This window comes from Embiotoca jacksoni, unplaced genomic scaffold (genome assembly GCF_022577435.1).
Source record: "Embiotoca jacksoni isolate LCO1_2020_lvr unplaced genomic scaffold, fEmbJac1.0.p SCAF_13, whole genome shotgun sequence".
Lineage (NCBI taxonomy): Eukaryota > Metazoa > Chordata > Actinopteri > Embiotocidae > Embiotoca > Embiotoca jacksoni.
This window is the reverse complement of record NW_027185263.1, coordinates 16,901,265-16,922,390: the sequence shown is the minus strand read 5'-3', so window position 1 is coordinate 16,922,390 and position 21,126 is coordinate 16,901,265. Positions and strand designations below refer to the sequence as shown.

At 44.5% G+C, this 21,126-nt stretch overlaps 1 protein-coding gene across 1 annotated transcript in view; it reads right to left on the bottom strand.

Moving 5' to 3' along the window:
* Positions 1-21,126, bottom strand: part of zzef1 (zinc finger, ZZ-type with EF hand domain 1) — a 28,010-nt gene that overhangs the window by 5,742 nt on the left and 1,142 nt on the right. Inside the window, exons 2-52 of the mRNA XM_069146985.1 lie at positions 20,855-20,999; positions 20,538-20,732; positions 20,187-20,370; positions 19,863-20,062; positions 18,951-19,161; positions 18,678-18,794; positions 17,954-18,132; positions 17,601-17,699; positions 17,421-17,512; positions 17,176-17,321; positions 16,781-16,886; positions 16,372-16,590; positions 15,685-15,776; positions 15,296-15,516; positions 15,026-15,159; positions 14,880-14,950; positions 14,677-14,791; positions 14,371-14,536; positions 14,007-14,128; positions 13,788-13,910; positions 13,379-13,548; positions 13,198-13,279; positions 12,902-13,103; positions 12,516-12,649; positions 12,144-12,390; positions 11,931-12,010; positions 11,761-11,851; positions 11,186-11,666; positions 10,917-11,081; positions 10,117-10,236; positions 9,829-9,990; positions 9,490-9,622; positions 9,075-9,213; positions 8,816-8,981; positions 8,448-8,710; positions 7,362-7,534; positions 7,025-7,238; positions 6,768-6,931; positions 6,164-6,444; positions 5,728-5,902; positions 5,492-5,624; positions 5,178-5,404; positions 4,716-5,024; positions 4,531-4,631; positions 4,273-4,408; positions 3,727-4,086; positions 3,465-3,608; positions 3,009-3,177; positions 2,821-2,919; positions 2,502-2,667; positions 1,628-1,778 (exon numbers count right to left, since the gene is read on the bottom strand). Coding sequence (XP_069003086.1) covers positions 1,628-1,778; positions 2,502-2,667; positions 2,821-2,919; positions 3,009-3,177; positions 3,465-3,608; positions 3,727-4,086; positions 4,273-4,408; positions 4,531-4,631; positions 4,716-5,024; positions 5,178-5,404; positions 5,492-5,624; positions 5,728-5,902; positions 6,164-6,444; positions 6,768-6,931; positions 7,025-7,238; positions 7,362-7,534; positions 8,448-8,710; positions 8,816-8,981; positions 9,075-9,213; positions 9,490-9,622; positions 9,829-9,990; positions 10,117-10,236; positions 10,917-11,081; positions 11,186-11,666; positions 11,761-11,851; positions 11,931-12,010; positions 12,144-12,390; positions 12,516-12,649; positions 12,902-13,103; positions 13,198-13,279; positions 13,379-13,548; positions 13,788-13,910; positions 14,007-14,128; positions 14,371-14,536; positions 14,677-14,791; positions 14,880-14,950; positions 15,026-15,159; positions 15,296-15,516; positions 15,685-15,776; positions 16,372-16,590; positions 16,781-16,886; positions 17,176-17,321; positions 17,421-17,512; positions 17,601-17,699; positions 17,954-18,132; positions 18,678-18,794; positions 18,951-19,161; positions 19,863-20,062; positions 20,187-20,370; positions 20,538-20,732; positions 20,855-20,999 — 8,574 coding nt within the window. The remainder of the gene's footprint in view (positions 1-1,627; positions 1,779-2,501; positions 2,668-2,820; positions 2,920-3,008; positions 3,178-3,464; positions 3,609-3,726; positions 4,087-4,272; positions 4,409-4,530; positions 4,632-4,715; positions 5,025-5,177; positions 5,405-5,491; positions 5,625-5,727; positions 5,903-6,163; positions 6,445-6,767; positions 6,932-7,024; positions 7,239-7,361; positions 7,535-8,447; positions 8,711-8,815; positions 8,982-9,074; positions 9,214-9,489; positions 9,623-9,828; positions 9,991-10,116; positions 10,237-10,916; positions 11,082-11,185; positions 11,667-11,760; positions 11,852-11,930; positions 12,011-12,143; positions 12,391-12,515; positions 12,650-12,901; positions 13,104-13,197; positions 13,280-13,378; positions 13,549-13,787; positions 13,911-14,006; positions 14,129-14,370; positions 14,537-14,676; positions 14,792-14,879; positions 14,951-15,025; positions 15,160-15,295; positions 15,517-15,684; positions 15,777-16,371; positions 16,591-16,780; positions 16,887-17,175; positions 17,322-17,420; positions 17,513-17,600; positions 17,700-17,953; positions 18,133-18,677; positions 18,795-18,950; positions 19,162-19,862; positions 20,063-20,186; positions 20,371-20,537; positions 20,733-20,854; positions 21,000-21,126) is intronic.

The following is a 21,126-nucleotide window of genomic DNA, read 5'->3' as shown; positions in this document are numbered from 1 at the left end:
GAGGATGGTGACAGATGGTGCAGTGACCACGGATCCTTACAGGTTTTCCAATATTTATGGTCAGCTGCAGGATGGACAGTGGTTTAAAGAGGGATTTTAGCATGAAAACAGTCCAGACTCATAATTAAGATGTGAGGAAGTCCTGGAACAATGTGTCCAGTTCCAGCTGAATCCTATCTGGGTGTCGCACAGCAAAATTGTCACCTATTAAACTGTTTGAAACCAAATTCACTGTTGTCATTCAACTGACAGTTACTATGTCCAATTTATATTACATAGTAATAGAAGAAATAAAACACCAACAACACCAGCCGACCGTCACTGACATCTTGGACAAGAGGTAGAGAGGATAGATTTTTTTCTGAAACCCAAAAAACACATTTTACTCTTCTTGTGAAAAATGCTGGCAAAACATTATTGGGACAATTGGATGAGTTAACTTCTCTTTTTGTGAACAACCACTGTGCGTGTCCTTGGGCAAAACACTGCAACAAAATCCTATTCATGCAGCTCTCATTTACCTCAGCTAATACCTTCGTCTCAGCTTATTTCAGGCTGTGAATGAGGAGCTGGAGGTGACGGACAACTGCAGCAAACTCGTTTGTGTTTTGCAAACGACACGTCTCTGTGATGATGCTGGACGGAGGCGTTAGGACGTGTCACACACCATCATCATGTGTCTGTCGCTGCTAGCACAGGACTGCGGTGTCCATAAAGGGCAACCGAGGCAGCACTGTGGAGTACTGCTACTGCCCCCTGGTGTTTGTTTACATGAGCTTCTCCTTCTCCCTCACTTGCGGGTGCGGATGGGAGCAGATAGTCCGTCCCGTGTTACAAGTCAACTGATGTTATTCTATTGTCAGATCAGAAGCTAAAGGTGCAGAAGAGGTAGAACTTTTCTGGGACTGTCTCGTTCAATTGAATCCACAGATGGGAAACTCCTGGCTGATGGCGTGCTCATAATCCTCAAGACTTCTATTAATTAATAATTCAAGACAACTGAGCGAGAGAGAGAGAGAGAGAGAGAGAGAGAGAGAGAGAGAGAGAGAGAGAGAGAGAGAGAGAGAGAGAGAGCGTACACACGCATCACAAAATAGATAGCATCTCTTCCTCTTTCAAGCAGTCTGCAGGGAGGCTCGGTGGCACTGTGCTGTGTAGCAGATGGCATGGCCGGGCTTTGGCCCTAAGCCCAGCGCAGAACAGGTGGGTTGAGGGAAAAACATGCTCATCTTACAGAGACAGATATAAACAAAGAGAAAGAGAGCGGTGGAAAGGCAAGTAGGTAAACAATATAATGTGAAGTAAATTCTATTCTCATCATTTCATTTAAACTTCCTCATACAGAAATTGTTATCAAACCAAAAAAAAGAAAAACATGGGCAGGTTTTCTTTGGGGACTCAAACATGTTTTCTACACATTCAGCCTTGTTGAATCTGCTCTGTATTTAACCTACAAAGTCAATAAAGCTGTCATCACAGCAGAAACAACCAACACAACTAAACAAACAGCGAGAATGTCAACTAGCCACACCTCCCACTTTAACAACGATACAATAACACATGTGATCCGTTTCCTTTCAAGTGGCCGGCAGATATATACATATTTATATGTTTATGCATGACTCACGATGGCACGGGCCTCTGCGATGAAGAAGAGTTCAGTGAGGGCTCTGTGAAGAGGCAGCAGCACGGTGATACTGGTGGGATCCTGGCTCAGGCTGTTTTCCATAGACATAAAGAGCTGCCATAGAGGTCGCAGCAGCGTCAGCTCGCAGGCTCTGGAGCACAAAAAAAATTAACAGGACGGTGAACAAACATGTTGCTGGAGTTTTAGTGTATCACAAAAAATGAACAGCGACTAATGGATAATGGTAATATTGTTATTAAATGAATTGTGACTCTATCTTTCTGTATGATGACACAGATTTTCGGTGTACTTTTCCATTGAGACATGTAGATTGTTGTGTCCTGGCTTGACAGGTCATAAACTCTGATGGAAAATGCCATTAAAAGATCCCTTAAAAACATGTATAGATGTATATAATTATCTGTTTAGAATAATATTTACTGTCTGACATAGTCCTTTCCAACAAAAACAAAAAAACTTGTTTCAAAGCGGGAGCATTAACTTCTCATAAAATGTGTGATCGTTATTGTGACCAGATGGTGGCTGAGTCAGTCTGGACATATGCAAATTCCTAAACACATACTTTACCTAATTTCCGTGGTGATTACCAGCCTGAAAAGGCTTTTATGCAAACTACCTGTGGGGATCAGGCCTGCTCCTCCGGGCCAGCTTCAGGGAAATATGTGCACTAAGCACGCTTTTTAAAATTAGCATTACTGAGGTCCAGGTGCATGGGACTTCTGCACTGAGGTGAGAATGTTTGTGCATATCACTTTGGGTGTCTACACATGACTACAAGCCCACAGTGAAAAAGTGTGAGAGGCATAGAAAGAATCAGAGGGAAATAGAAATGTAAAAGCGAGACCGGACTTACGTCTGTGACTGACACTGCAGCAGACGCAGCAACAAGTGAATGGCTTTTAGTCGCTGGTTTCCAGTCTGACGACAGGCCACGCCCACCTGCCACTCCCAGATGTCATTCAGTGGCAGGTGACTGAGCACTTGGTCATCGGCTAACATTTGCTTCAGTATCTCAAAACCTGATTAGAGATAACAAATTGTGGAAAGAGGATGAACACCTGAGCAGCCAGAGGATTGAGTTTGAGGTTAATTTGCAGTTTATGAAGTAGTCTACCGACTAAAGCAGGTTTTAACAAATCTAAAAGGAGTGTACGAGTTACAATGTAAAGCACCTGTCTGAAAACGTCCCCTGTGGCCTCCTGTAACCGTGAACTTGTAGCCCCACTCTGTGTTGCTCATGTCTGACATGAACCTGTAGTACAGGGTATCACCTGGAAAAAAAACCAGACATGTAGCCTCAAGTACAAACTATCTCAAATGCACACACGTAGAAGAACTTGGAACATAAAAGGGTCCATACCAGGGATCTCAAAATCAGACCATTTCTGAGGAGATCCACTGAAGTTGTGGACATCCTGGAGGAAATCACTGCTGCTCGACATGATGAGCTCATCACAGCCTTCCTCTGTGTAGCAGCGGGAGTCAAATTTTACAGACAGGTAGATTGCGCCAGGAATGTGCACCTTGTCCTGAGGAGAGAAAAGATAGACATGACATGAGTTTTCAAACAGAATCAGCAAAGATTACAGGGGTAAATGTAAAGTTAAAATACAAACACAGTCCTGACCTTACATTTGATTAGAACCTGCACTAATAGACAGCTCTACTGAAAAATCTCTTTTTCGATAATCAACATATATTTTGTGACCAGCTCAAAGGTTGACATTATAAATGAGAAGGTATTGAATTAAAAATGTGTTAAAACAGTTACAGCGGCTGCTAATTAAAAAATAAAAAAATAAAACAGTTCACCCACCTCAAAATTGGTGTTGTTATCGTACGGGTGTTTGGACTCTCTGACCTGCACGGCCATACCTGGCTCCTCCATGAACTGACAAGCAGTGAGCGACAGACTGCACAGCATACTCTGACTGCAGCCCTTCAGCACCCTCTGGAGAATCTAATTAATACGGAAATATCACAATCACATCAATCTACAAATCACCATGAGCATATCATATGTTCATACCACACAGAATGTACAGGTCAGTAGGAACACAATTATTCTCCTTGCTCACCTTCTCCCAGAGCGGCTTCTCCTCCAGCTGCATCAGCATGTCCAGGATGTAAGCCATGTGTGAGGCCCCGTTCAGTTCCAGGGCCTCCTCGCTGAGCGCTGCCTCTGCAGGCCAGTCGGCCAGCAGCGAGGCCAGCACGTGGCGAGCGTACAGTGTGGCGATGGCCTGGTTGACCTTCACCAGGTATTGACGAACTGCCCGGTTGCTGCGCACATCCAGTTCTTTGTGCAACAGCGCCGAGCTTTTGGTGCGTCTCTGTTTGGCGTAGCTGAGCTGCAGGTCACTCTCTGAATTGGTGATGAGCTTCTGGGCCACTACGTTGATTTCCTCTGTGGCCTTTTCACAGTGACTGGGCTTAGACTGTGGGAGGAGAGCAATGAGGGCATAACAACATTGACATATAAAAAAAAGAGTAACTAATGTTGATACTGCTCATCTTGCAGACTAACATTTTTAAGTTGTGTTTTTGACATCTAAAAATTTCCCTTTAATGTTGGTACAACATATTAAAATTGGAGACTTTAGGGCTCATTTTTTACAACTCACCATGCAGGACACCACGATCATATCAGTGTCCACGGCCTTGGTGTTCCTCTCCTCGGAGCGAAGCCGCCTTGTCGGTTGCCACTTCTGAGCCAGCGTACGGATTGTCTCATCTGTTTTTATCTCTTCTCCATCAAATCTGAAAATAACACAAAGGCACAGCATGTAAGAGAAGCCAAATTAGATTGTAAAATATGACCTTTACCAGGGCAGACCGCACAAAGAAATCCAATTGAAAAAAAATAAATTCTTGATGCTGACCTCTTTTGCACCTCCAGGAAGAAGGAGTCGGTCCTCTTCATCTGCAGCTCATACATGGCTCGCAGGATGGGCAGAGGGGCGTTCAAGGCATCATGGGTGATCTGTGATGAAAAAATAAAGACTTTAGATTATTGTGTCATACTACATTTTGCTGCATGTATTCCATGGATAGCATCCCTCATCACCTGGAAGCAAATCTTTGTCTCCTCATCGAGGCCCTCCAAGGGGTCGGGCTTGTTGACGTCGGTGTCGTCGGCGCAGCAGCTGGAGTGGTCCGAGTCGTGCTCCTTGTCCTGCTCTCTTTGGTCTCGCTCAGGGTCCTGGGCCATTGAATGGATCTCCCTCTTGGAGGAGTACAGCATGATGGACAGAATCTCCAGATCTCTCAGCAGCCACAGCTTGCTGAAGCCCGTCCCTTTGCTGCACTTCCTCACCAGCAGCTGGGTGAGCCCCGACTGCTGGATGGCCTCCTGTGCGTGCTCCACGCCGTGCTTCTACACAAGACAACATGGAATGAGAGAATGTACACAAACATATCCGTGTGGTGTTTTGTTCATTTGTTCCAGAGCTTCCCACACTGGTCATGTTTGATACACTGTTGATGGAAATAGTCTTTCTAATGTGGAGAGGTGGGATTAGGTAGATACCTTGAGTGTGTTGTAGAGGCCTTTTAGGGCCAAGGACAGGACCCAGGAAGCCTCCACGGCATCAGGGGAGCCATTGTCCTGGCATGCCTGCAGTAGGTGGCTGATGATGGAGGTGAAATTGCTCAGGTAGCGACTGAGCAGCGTCTTTGGGCAGCCTTGGCCCTCTGACTGCCCCGGAAGCCCGGCTGTGGTGGAATCCTGAGACTGGATGAGTTGGTAGTCCTTCACTATGATCGAGAAGAAACACGCAGCGGGTTAATCCTGTCTTTATTTCTCAGCACTGTCAATGGTGTTCAAGTGTTCACTGCACAAACCTGTTTTCCTCTTGCGCGTCTTAACATCCACCACTGCAGCATGGTTCTTCTCTGTGAAGTGTTTGAGCAGGATCATGTTGTGCTGTTCATTGGCGTTGTCGATAAACACCGTCTGGGTGCCCACACACAGCACCTGACACACACACAGCGGAGTCACAAGAGTCAGAGAGCACTGTCAAGGCTTACAGAGGTGAAAGTCTTTGCAGTGGAACGAGCCTGAATAGGGTTGTACCTACCTCAGGGAAGCCCACCAGCACCAGCAGGGTGAAGAGGTTGGTGCGCTTCAGAGTTTGGGGCAGCTCCTGAATGCAATGGTCAGTGAAGGCAGCGATGACTGTGCTCCACTCAGGGCAAGCATTTAGACTGTGTAAAATATCTGCCACTGTGCATGCCCAGTCCAGACCGATACGACTGGAGAACACAGAAAAAGAATAAAATGGTTCTCAATAACATGCAACATGCATGTATAATCGTCTAAAAAAAATCTAGAAAAACAAAAACAAACTTTCTCGTAAATAAGCTCTCAACTGTGTGGTTACCACCAGGTCTTTATCTGTTAATACATTACTGTGTGTATTTGGAGTTAACATGCAATGATGGAACTAAACAATCTATAGACTGCAGTAATAACAAATGTTTGTGGCTTCATGAGGTCTTCCTTCTTCTTCTTACCTGTCTAAACACACAGCCCCAAGGCTGAAAAGCAGCTGGGTGGTCTTCCATCCCTGGATGTCTGAACACGCTGCCTCTCCTTGTGTCAGCAACTCAAATTTGTCAGCCAGGGCTTCAGTGACAGCAGTGTCGGCCTCCGTTGGAGGGATCCGGAGCAGCAGCTGACCCAGGAGTCCCAAGGTGAGGTGGTAGGTCTCGTTGAGAGAGCCAGCATTGGAGATGACAGCCCTGAAAAGCTGAGGCAGGATGGCGCTCAGACTGGGCAGAGACAGGGTGCTGCCCTGAGGACACAAAAAAGGCAAAATAAATGTTATTACAAATGGAAAACAAACTGATGCAATACAAATGAAAAGTTAACATGAACATGAGTTTTGGGTAAAAAGTAATTTAGTATTTTAACACCACCCAGACTAAGCATTTCCCCGTTCTCAATCTTTACGCTAAGCTAAGCTAAAAAGCTGCGAGCTATAGTTTCATTCATGTACAGCTATGAGAACGCTATCAGTCTTCTACACTCACTCTATTTCAACTATGAAATGATTTCTTAAATTTTAAACTTTACATAGAATTTCAACCCCAAAAACCAGTCTTTGGTTTGACATACTGGTATGGCTAGTGGTAGCATGGCGGCTAGAAGTCCCAGGACTCTCTCTCTGGAGCACTCTGAAAACACGTGCTCCTGAAGGGGAACCTGGGGCAGTCTCTCATCTGTCTCCTTGACAACGTCAGATGGTGGAGAGTTGACTGTTCCTGGTCCACACTCTGAAACTGAGGACAGAAAAATAACATTATTCAGACAGAGATGCGACAGTCGTGATGACTACTGAACAAAGCAGCGAGGACAATGATTTCAGCACATACCTTGAACCACAGGAGAGAGGGGGTCTTCGCTGGACACAGAGGGAGTCTGGCTGAGGCTGGGGGATTCTAGGGTGTCTTGAGTGACCAGCTTCTTTTTGTCCCCCTCTCCAGTGCTTGGGGGGGATGACACCTCTGGAGGAGCAGGGGTAGGAGAGCTCACCTCCTTTACCTTTTTCTCCTTACCTGATGGTTTACTTTGGTTGTGGGAGGATGACTGTTAGAATATGAAATATTGTAGTGAGATTTACATTACATATTTAATAGGTATATTGGCGTATCTCTGTATATTTATGTACATCAGCCAGATCATCTTCATATATTCAGATGTGTTCCTCACCTTGCCCCTGGGAGATGTTGGAGAGCAGATAGCTGCAGTGCTACCAGGGAGGGAGGAGGTGTCGGTGGCTGTACTGAGCTCCTGAGAGGACTCGGGAGACACCGGACACAGATCACTGTCAGAGGCTGAATCATTGGAGGACAGCAGAGCGAGCAAGGCTGAGGAACGGAGACCTACGTGGAGGAAAAAGGTTTGCCACAACATTAAAATCTAGGTCACCATTGTTTCAGAGACCATGTGACACATTGGTAAAATAACTGTAATTTATAATTCTGCAAATACTGAATTGTGGTGTTATGATAATAAAAAAAAAAAAAAAAAAAAAAGCTACAAATAGATGAGCTACATTTCTGTGTAAAGAAATACTTTGTCATTATAAGTATGTAAAATGCGTTTTGGTTTTCCTGATGAGTTAAATGAAAAGATCAATACCTCTCTATATATGTGTATATGTGACAACCATAATTGGTTGTCAGTTGGGGGCCCTCCTTAGCTATCTTATTGCCACGTGGACACAGCTTTGAGCTTTATCCGACTTCACTGGGGTTGTTAGCGGTAGCCATGGTTAGCTAGTATCCCTCATAGGTTGGCACTCGTGACAAAAGCATCACAAGTGCCAGCCAATGAGGGCTGAGGTAATGGCATTTGAGCTTCGGATGAGGTCATGCAGGAGGTTTCTCATAGTGAGTCATGAAATGAATAGCCTGGTGTTATCAGACCCAGAATCATTTTCTGCCGTTGTATCCCACTGGGCAAAGACCGCAGGTGAATTTTTGAAACTATTGGAGCAGCCTTTAGCCAATCCGCATTGACCACCGTATGCACCAAAACCCAACCACTGCTGCTACAACTACATTTAGAAAAAAACAAAACACTCGACTTAGATTTCATCACACCATACTGGTTGCTGATTGGGCCACCCCTCAGAGTGGCTGAGCAGATGTTAATACAAACAGGGTTTCCAGACTCTCATCACAGTAAAGAAAATGGAGTTAAGTGAGCAATAGTCTAGCAGAGCTAGGTTATGAAGCAACTGCTTTGACAGAGAAATATTCCTTTAAAAACAAAATTGTGGTTTGGACTAACCTTTGCCAGTCTGCCCCTTGAGCAGGCAGTCGGTGATGAGTTGGGAGCAGCGTGTCTGAAGGTCGGAGGCCTGGTTCAAAGTGTTGCTGTCCAAAGACCCTCCCTCCATTTGCTTCTCACTGCTCAGTTCTGACGTGTAGAGGGCCAAAGCAGCAAACAGCAGCCAGGAGTAGTTGTGGATGTAGGGCTGGATCAGCCGGTGACGGTCACTGATCCGTATGGTCACCATGGGGTACACTGTGATGCGATGGGTGGGCAGGTGGCTAGAGATGGGAATGTTATAAAATAATCAAATGAACAATTCTGAAATAAAAAACTGAAATAGTTTTTTCTTTTAACAGGATTAAAGTGAACTTGAAATGTGTCACCTGTCTGGATACTTCTTTGCATTGTAACAACCAAAGCACAGGTCGAAGTCTTCGCACACGTTGCAGTTGATCCTGCTGCCCACAATGAGCCCCTGGCAGTGGTCACAGGCGTATTCCATGTTCACCATCTCATGATCGTCCTCATGACCTTCAGGTTTGGCACCACCTGGTTACAATGCACACATCCACATTTAGTTTGACTCTAAACTGCTCCTCCTGTTTGAGTTTTCATATATCAGAATGAAGTGTGTGAGCTCACTGAGGAAGCAGGTCTTGCAGAGGTCCATGTCCATGCACTGCAGACATCGGTAGCGGTGCCAAGGTGCCATCCTCTCACAGCCGTCACAGGAGATCACAACATTGAGCAGGTCACAATAGCGTGCAATGAACATGTGCATCTGTGGATAGGACCAGATGAATGAATATCTATTAAGAACACAGTATTTTTGTCATCGAACGATCTTGCCTTGCTTAACAGATCTTTGCAAAGATGTAATCTGCAGTACTATTCTGGTCTACTTTTGGGGTGCATAAGGAGGAACATGAGAAGTAGAGAAAGGGCCAGACTTGGCATGAATCAGGTTCAACTATGAGCCATTTGTTTCCCCCGACAAATCAGACCCACGACGATATTGTCAGTGACACTTTAACGTCTTTTATGGACTGTGACGCACCTTTCTCCTGTCCTCCATGGAGTCCTCTTCCTCGATCTTGTCATACCACTTCTCAAACATCCCGTCCATACACTCATCCATCCACTCCTGGTTCTTCTTGTAGTCTGCGATTTCATCCTCCTCTGTCCATTGACTGTAGATTAAATTAAACCCAAGAAGTAATCAATCATCTCTGAAGAGATTTGAAAATGTATTCACGAAGAACAAAACAATTTGACTCTTCACTTTTTGTGAAAATGAAAGTTGTGTCTTTTGGACTTTGCCGTTATCAATCAAAAAGGCCACATTTCATTTCCACTGTGTAGGGCTATATTTTCTAAGATGGGGGGCTGCTGTTACCTGATGGCAATGTCATGAACACTGATGTTCTCCTGGGACATGCTGAGCAGGAGCTCCGGGAGCTTGATGCTCAGGAAGAGAGGAAGGTCGTGCACCTCCCAGCTCATGTCTAGAAGGTGCAACAAGCAGGTCTGCACACATGACAGGGCCGGAAGCAGAACTCTGGAAGCAGTGATCAGGATCGGGTTAATGCACACACACTTTTACACTAATCACTGCTTTTTAATTCCAGTGACTGTAGTTAAGAGTAAACATGGTGGGTTAGGGGGAAAAAGGAGAAGGGCTTACTTCTCATTGAGGCTACTGAAGCCCTGCACTGCCTCCACCAGCATGAGCACCAGCTGATGGTAGGAACGCCTCACCTCCTCTCCGAGCGCCTGACCACTGTCTGACAACTGAGAGAAGTAACTGAAAAAGAGAAAGGAAAATGTTACTACTGCTGTCCAGTTATGTGTCAGCATACAGCTTTTCAACACTAAACTCACTAAACCAATCAATACAGTTTGTCCATAAAACATGAAACTTGTTGGGGACAACATTATTCCAAACTCAGCCTATACAAACAGTTGTCTAATGTCTGCTGTGGCTCTGGAGTTTGTCAGGTTTCAGGAAATGACATCATTTGTTTATGGAGAATACAAATTGCTGTACTTCAATCTGGCAATGAACAGACATCACTGTTTATCAGTCAGGTGAAGGATTATGAAAGATGCCATTGCATTTTAGAAATGTAGGACTCACGTCTTTGGAGATTTGACATGACATGACTAGAATAGTCATGATATTTCAGAATCAGAATCTGCTTTATCGGCCAGGTATGTTAACATATACAAGAAATTTGACTCCAGTTGTAACTTATTCTCTCAGTGTGCAAAAACAAAAACAGACAGACATAAATACACTTATCAAACATGGACATATATACAGCTAAAAAAGAAAGAAACAAATATATACATTTATACACCTAAACAATATTTCTCTCCCTGCAGCATTACATTTGGCCACTCTTTTTTCTCTTGTTCTCCTTTTATCATATAACATAGAAAACTGACTGCTGTTGTTTTTTTTAACTGATTAAACAGATGTACCTGGTGAAGTCTTTCTGGCATGCCAGCAGCTCCTGCAGGAACAGGATGCAGGGAGCTTGGAAGAGGTGTGGCTGTCCCAGGGAACGTAAACACTGCTGCACCATCTCCAGCACCTTGCACACACTCAGAGCCTGTGCTTTGTTCAGGGACAGGGTCTGCAGAATGCTACAGGGAAAAGAACTGGATGACTTAAACCTGTATGATATGAATTATGCAAACACAAAAGGCAAATCAGTCTCATTTTGCATGAACAAACAGACGTCAGCTACCTTGCTGTAGTGAGAGCCTGGTCCCTTGTGAAGTTCAGGATGTGTTTGAGTATTGGGTAGCGATCCCTGACAGACGGGGTCATGCGGGGCTCTTCGGTGGAGCGACAGGACAGGAGGCGTAAACGTGCCCGACTGAATGGGGGTTTACGCGGTAAGGCAGAGGGGGAGGCCGGCTCCCCCGGCTGGGATGAGAGGTTCTCCATGGAGCCTCTGTTGCCTCGTCTGCCATGTACACAAGAGTTTGGGACTTGAGAACTGGGTGACTGAATCTGCACTGCCCCGGCATCACTGCCCTCCACAGACCCTGCAGTCTGAGGTCCCAGAGAGGGACTGGCCTGGAAGTCCCCTTCTGAGATTGAACCGGAGCGGAGGAGTGGAGCACTGCTGCCCTCTGCAGCCTTGGAAGAGTCACTGCCGTGGCATGGTACTCCACATGGAGCGAATCTGAACAGCAAGAGGCTCTTCTCAATGCACATCTCAGCTGGAGTGAAAGAAAATGGCAAAAATCATATAATATTAAGATATAACAGTTGTTGAAAAGCACGGTTTGGCATTACTTTAGCTTGAGTCCTCACCAAGTGTCTCCATGGTAACCTCATCAGGGACCCCTTCCTTGTCATCAAGAACATTAATTTTGCCAACCAGGTATCTCTGCTTCATCTCCAACTGACAGGAAACAATAGTTCAGTAACAGAGCAGGAAGCGGAAAGTCAACAGAGATATAAACTCTGTCTGTAACACTCACCATCCATGTTCTGATGCTGTCTGCCATCGAATACACCTGCACAAACTCTTCACCCAGACACGACTTACAGTCCTGATTAACTACTCACACAAACACAAAACAAAAGAGAGAAATCTGCTAAGTTAATCAACCATGCAGAATTACAGTGACATAAAAAACTGAACAAGCAGGACAGCTTTTTGCTTCATGACCACTGATCACAGACAGCTTTACCGTAGGTCTTCAGAGCGAGGTTGAGGGCTGGTGTGTGGTATATCATGGCTGCCCAAATGGCATTCACAGCTTGGTCTGCCTTTGACCCAGCCGCAATCTCATTTCTCATTGGCTGTTTTCTGCACGACTGCATGAGTGTCCTCATCAGCTCTGTTCGACTGTCTGTCAATTCCTGGGAAGGGTTCCAACGGGCAAAGTCTTCCAGTAAGTACATTAACTCATCAAGAGTCCATGTGCCGGTGTTCGTCTATAACACAGAAAAACAACAAATTAATTGAGTGATTTCTACCTGCTGAAGTCGTCAGGCATTCCAATAGTGTAATCCTCTGACTAATACTTGTACATAACTGGATTAAGCAGACTTGACTTCACCTGGTCTGTGGCTCTTTTAGTCCAATTCGTCTCCTTTGTTTCACACAACCCGTGTCTCAGGATGGGTTTCCATAGAGGTGAAGCCTGAACATGGGACATTTTACCTGCTGGAAGCTCCTTTACAGTGCGAATCTCTGCAACAGACAGTAAACAACAAATATCAGCATTTACATTCTTATTCAGGGGTCTGAATTATACTCAGGTTTGATATCATTTTTAAGCAGCCTAAATTAAATGGACCTCAAAACCAAATCAAACATTTTTGCCCAATTTGGAATTTTTTTTTAACTGTGATCCAGCACAGTAATTTCCAAGTTTCTCTGGTCAAGGTCACACAGAGAAAAGCTTTCGATCACAGGCCTTTGTTTGTGGGAAACCGGCCTCACCATGAGGGGATTTCAATGCCAGAGTTCTGGATGCCAGGCGACCCATCAGGCGAGCCACCAGCAGCTGCAGGTCCGACATCCAGGAGATGGTAATATCCGGCAGACCAAGGGCCGTCACGGTGAACTTATAACCCCACTCATTATTGCTGCTGTCAGAGTGGAAGAGGAACTGCAGCTGAGGACCAGCGTCGAATGTCACCTTCTGAAGGAGCAAAGACACAAACAGACATGTGTAAATGAATCAAATATCAACAGTGTTGTATATAGGAACCACTCAGGGGTTTTTCATGGCCTACCTTTGGCCACTTCTCAGTTCCAACCTTCATGTCATAGCGGACCTTCCCACCTCTAGAATCTGTGAATTCCAGGTAGTCATATCTGTGAATATGAAGAGCACAGAGAATGGATAAATAAAATCGACACTGAGAATTGAAGAAAAAAAAAAAAAAAAGCATTTGAATATTTGAGATTGAGCACCTCTTCTCTGTCTCACAGCGCTCGTCAAACTCCACTTCAAACGAGGTCGCCCCGGGGCAGGCGAAGATGCTGGTCTCATGGCGGCTGTTCTCGTAGTTGTGAGGGGACTCCATGTTCCAGGTCCTCAGCACCACCGGCTGCTGGGGTTGGTGCCAGCTCTCTTGATCAACCTTACAGTGAGATGTTATATATAATATGTTTGTTACTGTCGGTGGTGGAATCTACAGTAACTAAGAACATTTACTCAAGCATTGTACTTAAATAAAAAGTTGAGGCAATTTACTTTTGCTTTTCCTTTTTATGCTCTTTTAGCTTTTACTTCACTCAGTGAAATACTGTACTTCTTACACAAATACAGTTATAGGCATACATTCTAGTGCATCAAGGTCTGTGATCAAAACGGACTGACCTTAGAAAAGATGTCTCCAGTGTCACTTGAAAGGCTTTTGAGTAGCTCGACCAGAGAAGAAAAGCTTTTCAGCAGCACACTGTGGGGGATGTCCAAAGAGCACAGTTCCAACAGGAAGATCATCTGCCAGGACCGGAACAAATATTACATTTATTCAGCACAATCAACTCTGTACTTGTGTTACAGGGCAATACAAAATTAGAGGTAAACGTGTATTACCAGCTGTCTGAAGACTGTGGCAAGGATGGAGCTGCCTAATTTGTCGGTAATTTCAGCACAGGTGTATCTCTCCAGTAGAGAACCAAGGACATCTTTTATACTTCCCAGGAACTGATCCACATCTATTAAAACAAACCGTTTCATCACTCTAAAAGCATATCAAAGATGAATTATACCCAGAGTCAGTGTTTGTGCTCAATCATTATACATCTTCTTAAATTAAAACATTCTTTAATCTCTCAGACCATCACATTTGACAGATTGCCACCAGGCTTCATGCTCATATAAACACAGAACCTAAACCTGGAAAAAAGAGGCTAAGTAAGAAAGTTACTTGTGTGCGCAACACTGTCGATGTATTTACATTTTAGCAGGATGTCTCGGGCCAGCGCCATTGCGACAGCAGTGGAAGATCCTCCTTTGAGTTGCAGGTAGCACCAAGAGAGCAGACTCCCCTGCAGAGCCCAGAACAAGGACAGCAACACTGTCCTGCTGGCTCCACCGCTCTCATCCACCATCATCACCTCACACTGAAAGATGGGGGACAGAGGAGGAGAGAGGACCGTCAGAAAAATAAATAGAATCATGGCATTTTACATTCAAACATGGTGAGGCAAAGAGAACTGCTGATAAACAGTAATAATAAAACATATCCAAACAATTGACTCACCTCTCTTGTTGCCACCAGCAGCAGCGTCTCCATGACTGACAGTATGGGGTTGATGTCAAAGTCTGAGGGAGCTCCTTTAGGTGGCAGCAGGAGAAGGCCACTTGGATCCTGATCACTGCGGAGAGACAACACAGCTGTCACTGATCCGATGTGATGTCAGAGTGTGTATGAGTATATGCTCATGTAAAGCTGCGTATGCTTACCTGAAGTAATTACAGAGAGATTCAAACGTCACCTTCACTGACTCCGGCTGATCCTCTTCGGTAATATTTTTCTGCAGAAAGGCATGTTTTTGTGATTATTATGATGAAAATCATGATGATAATGATGTTTATTATCATAAACCTACCATCATGTGAAAGAGTTTGTCCCGCCTGACATGTTTATCAGGGAAGAAAACAGCTGCTCCATTAAGAATAGCTTTGACTGCTTCCTTGTGCAAAGCTTTCTCCACTAATGTCTCTCCCTCGGGACCATCCACAACTGAATCACAAAAAACACAAATATTTTTGCTACATTGACACAAATTCTAACACATCAATTATAACAAGCTTCAAGGAATCTGCCATCTTTTGAGAGAATACTGCTCTGAGCTGTGTGGAAGCTGGCAGGTTCTTACTGTGGCAGAGGTGAGTGTAGAGTTCCCACACAGCCTTCGCAGAGCCATTCAGAGGCTCTGCACTGCTGGATGTGGACGGACAAGCTGCTGCCGTGGCGTCTTCATCCGGCCGTCTGCTCTCCTCGGGGTCCTGGGACTCCAGTGGGTTGGGCAGCATGGGGAAACAGTTCTGCATCAACTGGAGCAGCAGGACTCTGCTCTTCAACACCTCCTCTCCCACACTGAGACACAGACACATGCCCAATTACAGCTGAGAACTCAGTACAGACATATGTTTCCTACCGAGTGACAACTGAGCCTCAGCATGCTAAATAGTAAATATTACTGTAATATTATTATAATAGAGAGCTTGTGATATAACAAAAAGCAGCGATAGCACCACTACTCACATTTCCCTGAGTTTACTGTAGAAGTTCCAGAAAAGGTTCAGGCTGAGAGCACTGAAGTCCAGAAGATACTTCTGCTTGAAGTGAGAGGCATCCTGCAAGAACAGAGAGACAGGAAGACTGTCTGACAGGCGTCAACAATAAAACAATCAACAGTTCAGCAGGGCTGTAGAAGGATGTTGTAATGCTGCGATGCCTTGTAATGGCCACAAGGGGACACACTGACTCATAAATAAATTAATGAACATGGTGAAAGTGAAAGAAAGTCACTTGAAAGCAAGTGAGTAAACAAAGAAATGAGTTAGTTGGTTTTCTACATTCTATATACATATGCTATTGTGGTACAATACAAGTCTATAGTTAATGTACTTACAAGGTAAAGACTCGAGTTAGTGGCATATTAAACGGTAAGAGTTCCCATATATTTGTTTTGCTTCCTGTCAGGGAATGTTTCTGGTTTTTCTCCATTTTTTTTAATCCCTTGACAGGTGGTGTCATGTGGGGATTCAGTACATTTCCCACATTTCCACACAACATGGAGGAACCCAAAATTTTCTGCAACGTGTTGGGATGGAATAGAGGTTCCCCTGATTTTTCAGCTATAGAATGATGGCATTTAATAGTAACTATTGCATCATTACTGATAAGGTGCACATACTGTAGCACCTTCAAGCAGTGATATGTGGTTACCATGTCTCGTGTAAGCTGCTGTATGAAGAATAGTGTCTTATTTAGCAGACAAAGGCCAGTGACAGCATCACGGTCAAAGCTCTCTCCCTCTGGACTGAGGTCATCCAGGTCTGCTAGCCTCTCTGTCCCAGGACACAAGTAGCCGCTGAAGCTGAGGGACTGCACCCCGAGGCGCTCCGCTGAGTCCTGCCTGGTGCACAGGAATTTCACCATCAGGAACTGGGGGGGGACAAAGAAACAGGAACAATATGTGGGGTGACGTGATAATGTCAGCAAAAGTCAAACTCCTGAAATTCATGCAACCCAATACAGTGTTAAGGATTACCTGGTAGAGTGGTGAGGTATAATACACAAAGTTATGATTGTAAGGATGATTTAAGAGAACAGAGTAACTGGATGTAGTTTGTACCTTTGCAACACGACACTGCTGCAGCTTGATCTCCACATCATTCCAGTCATCCTCCAGCTCAAACCAGCCAATCGGCTCGTCCTCACACTGGGCTGGAATCCTCACACTGCAGGTCAAGTGACAGCATGGTGTGTCAGCCATAAAGCACATACACGACTGAGGCAGACCCCCACACTGCTGAGGCGTATCCAAAACACAAACAAACTAACAATACTGCAGGGGCAGTACCCTACTCGACTGAGTGGTTCATTCAGGTGCTAGCTTGTCCTGATTCTAACATATTTATTCAGATGCACTCCAACCAAAACAGACTTTTCTTAATATCACAAAATCACACAAAACTAGAAAACAGGGCAAAATAAACTTCTACAAAACATCTATAAAGACATCCTTACTTGTCTTGGATGAACTCTTTGTAGTCCTTGTAGTCCCACGCGTCGTACTTTTTGAACCTCTTGAAATGTTTCTCTGCATCAAAAGGATCTTCCTCCTTGTACGCAAACACCAAGCCGCATTTGGCTCCGATGGCTCCTTTTCGCACCTTGCCACACAAACCAGAATGTAAGTGTTATGTACAGCACTGTCTGTGTTGTAGGATTTCATATTGTAATAAAATAAATAAAATGAAAGGGAATCTCACTTTGATCTTCATCTGAGTGACCTGGAAGTTGCTCTGATCCTCTGTCGACAGGATCACGCTGGCCTTCTTCCTGCCACTTTCTGTGAGAAAACCTGGGAAGGAGCAAACACTCAGTTATACATGAGGGAAGCTCATACTGTACTTACACTGAAGATGAATCATCATTGGTCTCAGGTGTACCGTCTCCTGTGGAAGACTCTGTGAGCATGTTCTCCGGTCCTGATTTCTCCTCTTTACTCTTCACATCACAGGCCTGCAGGTGCAGCTGGAGGGGCTTCCCTGTAGTGAGCAAATACTTTCAGTCACACCATAATGAATAATTTAATCATTTTCTATAATGTTTGCAATTTCATTCCCATACTGGGAGATTACAATCACCTCACTGAAGTGCAACTTTGTAAACAGCATTAGCAATCTTTCACCGCATTGTCCATTAATACATCTCCTCCTTGTCGGCTAAGCACTTTCTCTACTGACTCTATGGTTTCAAATATCCTCGTGTGATTGAGGTGAAGGAGGGTTGGTCACGTTACCATTGCGATAGAGTAGTCGCAGGCGAACGGAGGCCATGGAGACGATGAGGGAGGAGGCCTTGTACTTGGTCTCTAAATGATCGCTGATGCAGGACAGGGCCTGGAGTATTTTAGCCACGCTGCCTCTGGCCAGGGCGAAGGCCAGGAGGGTGAGCTCTGCATCAGGACTCACACAGCAGCTGCAAAGAAACAAACACCAGTCAGTTATTTGGTGCTTTTAATCATTCAAATGATCATTTACGGCCAAAGTTCTTTAGGTCAACTAAGTATGGTCATGAATGTACTATCATATTTCAAACAACAGGTTTACATTTCTTCAAGTCAGCACAATGCTCACACACCCATGTGTAACCTGAAAGCATTACTTCTCACTATAATTGTTCCTGTTGTCTGTTGTGCCTGTTGTAATGGAAATACAAATTAACGAAAAGTTAGGGGAAAAAAGTCGTATTTTGATTTTGAACCTTTACCTTTAACTATGCTAAATGTATGTCTGAATAACAGTAGGTTTCCTTTTGCTCATGAATTGTTTGATGAGCGTTTTAGTCGTGTTGCTGTAGTCGTTGATTAAACCATTAATAGTACATCTAATGGAACAGAAATAGTGTGTAACCGCAGCTCTCAATCAGGACTTTGATTTGAGCTTTTTTTTTCACTGTGATGATGTCAGCATAGTGTGGCAGTGATGGCTGAGTGTGCTGATGTAATCCCTGCAGATCCTTACTCTGCTATCCTGAGGAGAAATCCGTCCACCTCCTCCAGGATGTTCAGAGAGAAAAACTTGGGGAACTCCGTAGATGACGGTGTTAGGGACAATGGTGGCATGTGTTGTAAGGCTTTTCTGAAAGGAAAACAAAACAAGACACCATAAAGACTCGAGCACTGGACAAATCACAACATGGGCGTCAACTGGAGTAGACTGAAATATCAAAATGCTTCCAAACATTGCAACTTTTTTTCAAACTAAATACAGAAAATCCTGAGTATTGCATCTTACTGTGTGCTCTGAAGGACAGTCTGAGCCAGTGCAGGGTTAGTCTCCATGGATGCAGTGACCAAGGAGGTGAGGAGAGACAGGTACCAGATGGCCGAAGCATCCGAAACAGACACCTCTTTACTCTTGGTAATCTGATAGCCCAGCGTCTTCAAGCCATGAATCCGCGTGTCACATCCGTCGCTCAGGCACCGCTTAATGTTGATTTGGATGTCTGGGATTTAGTGAAGAGATTCAGTAATGCCGTTAGATGACAGCAAGCAAAAAATGCCAGTCGTTCGCTTCAACCTCTGAAAGGGACATTACATAGATGTTGATCAAGGGAGAGAGAAATGAAATGAACCCCTTCTGCTAATGACCATTTGGAGCTTAACGTATGCAAAGCCAGCAAATGACTTGAAATGAATCTAACTAATAAGTCACAGTCACAAAGCACAATATGATTTACACAATAATGGGCTGTGACTAGTTCAGCAAGTTACTTTTAAAATACACTGCCCAATTTCTCATTATCATTTGAACATCTGCTTACTACAGTTGATTCTGAATTTATATATATTCTTATTTGTGAATTAAATTCACACTTTGGATGTGTGATCTATTGGCTCGACAGATAGCCATTTAAGACTTAAGACAGATGATGGATAAAACACACGTGGCCCTGGAATGGATCCTTTCATTCCTGTTTTTATGAAAACTTGCATGTGGATCCAAAAGTGAGCCACTAACTTCCATTGACTATCAAAGAACCGAGCAATGCTGTGCTGTAGCTGACACCATGCTTTGTGTCCAGCAGACGGGCGAGAGAGAGAGAGAGAGAGAGACAGTTTCTCTACAAACGTCAGTGAAAGAACACACAAGCCCAACATAAAGAAACACTCCACTGTGCAGACAGACTGACAGATGGTGACTCACAGGGGTGTGTAATGTTGGCATTCTCCAACAGAGCTACGTAGCCTGTGACATTGCTCGGGATGCGGATGTCTCTGATCTCCTGCAGGGAACGCCGGTTCTTTCCTACAGCGACTGAGACCAGCTGAGGCATGTAGCTGTGGTCGTTGGAAGCCACGGCGATGGCCAGACGTCTCAAAACCACATCTGGTTTCATTTTCAATCTGGGAACAGAAGAAAGCCGAGTTTCAAGTTTGAAATTGAAAACAAACATGAGGCCAAAACATTTATAATTCGAGGATCAGACACACGTGAAAATCAGCCGTGAAGTCTTCAGTCCCATTTTACCTTATCCAATGAGAGCGAGCGCTGCCGTCCGACTGCCAGAAAGATGCTGTCTCCCCATTTGTCATCTTGTAAATATCAGCAACATTGGATGAAGCTTCTATTGTGCTGTAGCACTGTGTGACCACCTTGACCTTGTCGACGTCTGGATCACGGTCCAGCTCCGCTCTGTACTGGATATCTAAATCTGAAAGACACAGATGAGGACAACTTTCACAAAGGTGTGTGGCAGTGGGAGACAGATGCACTGCTAACAATGTATTTATCTGTACCATAGACTTAAAATCCTGAAGAAAACATTAGAAAGTCACAGTTAAAATCCTTTATTTAGCACTAGCCAGCTCTGATGATCACCTTTCTCTTTCTGCAAGAGGAACTCCAAGAAGTCCTGGACCACACTGGACCTCATGGTGCAGATACTGTTGTAGCCCTCTAAAATAGGGAAAGGGATGGCACTGCTAGGAATACGATTCCTATGTAGGAATTTAAGGATCTTAGAGGCATGTGCTCCTAATCGGTCTTTATTCTTGGAGAATATGTCAACAAAACCTGTGGAAAAAAAAAAAAAAAAAAAAAAACATTCAGAGTTAACTTCTCTGCCACATGCAGACAGTACCTATTCAAATCAGGTCGACCTTGCTCATCCAGGAAAAACAAATCACACATCGTACCTGGGGTTAGAGAGCACGCCTGCAGCTGCTTTATCACATGACTCAGCTCTCCCTGTAGATTAGCTCCATTGGAGTTCTTTAGAGCAATCATCATACTCTCTACGTCCACCACTCCATCTCCCTCTGCATCGAACTGTCCAAAGGCCTGAAACATGAGAAAGTCATTCCACATAGTGACCCTTTACATACCGACACAATCAATCCCAAACCTGCACGCCATCACACAAAACAAACTACAGGAATGCTATGCTTAAAACACAAATGGGCAAACT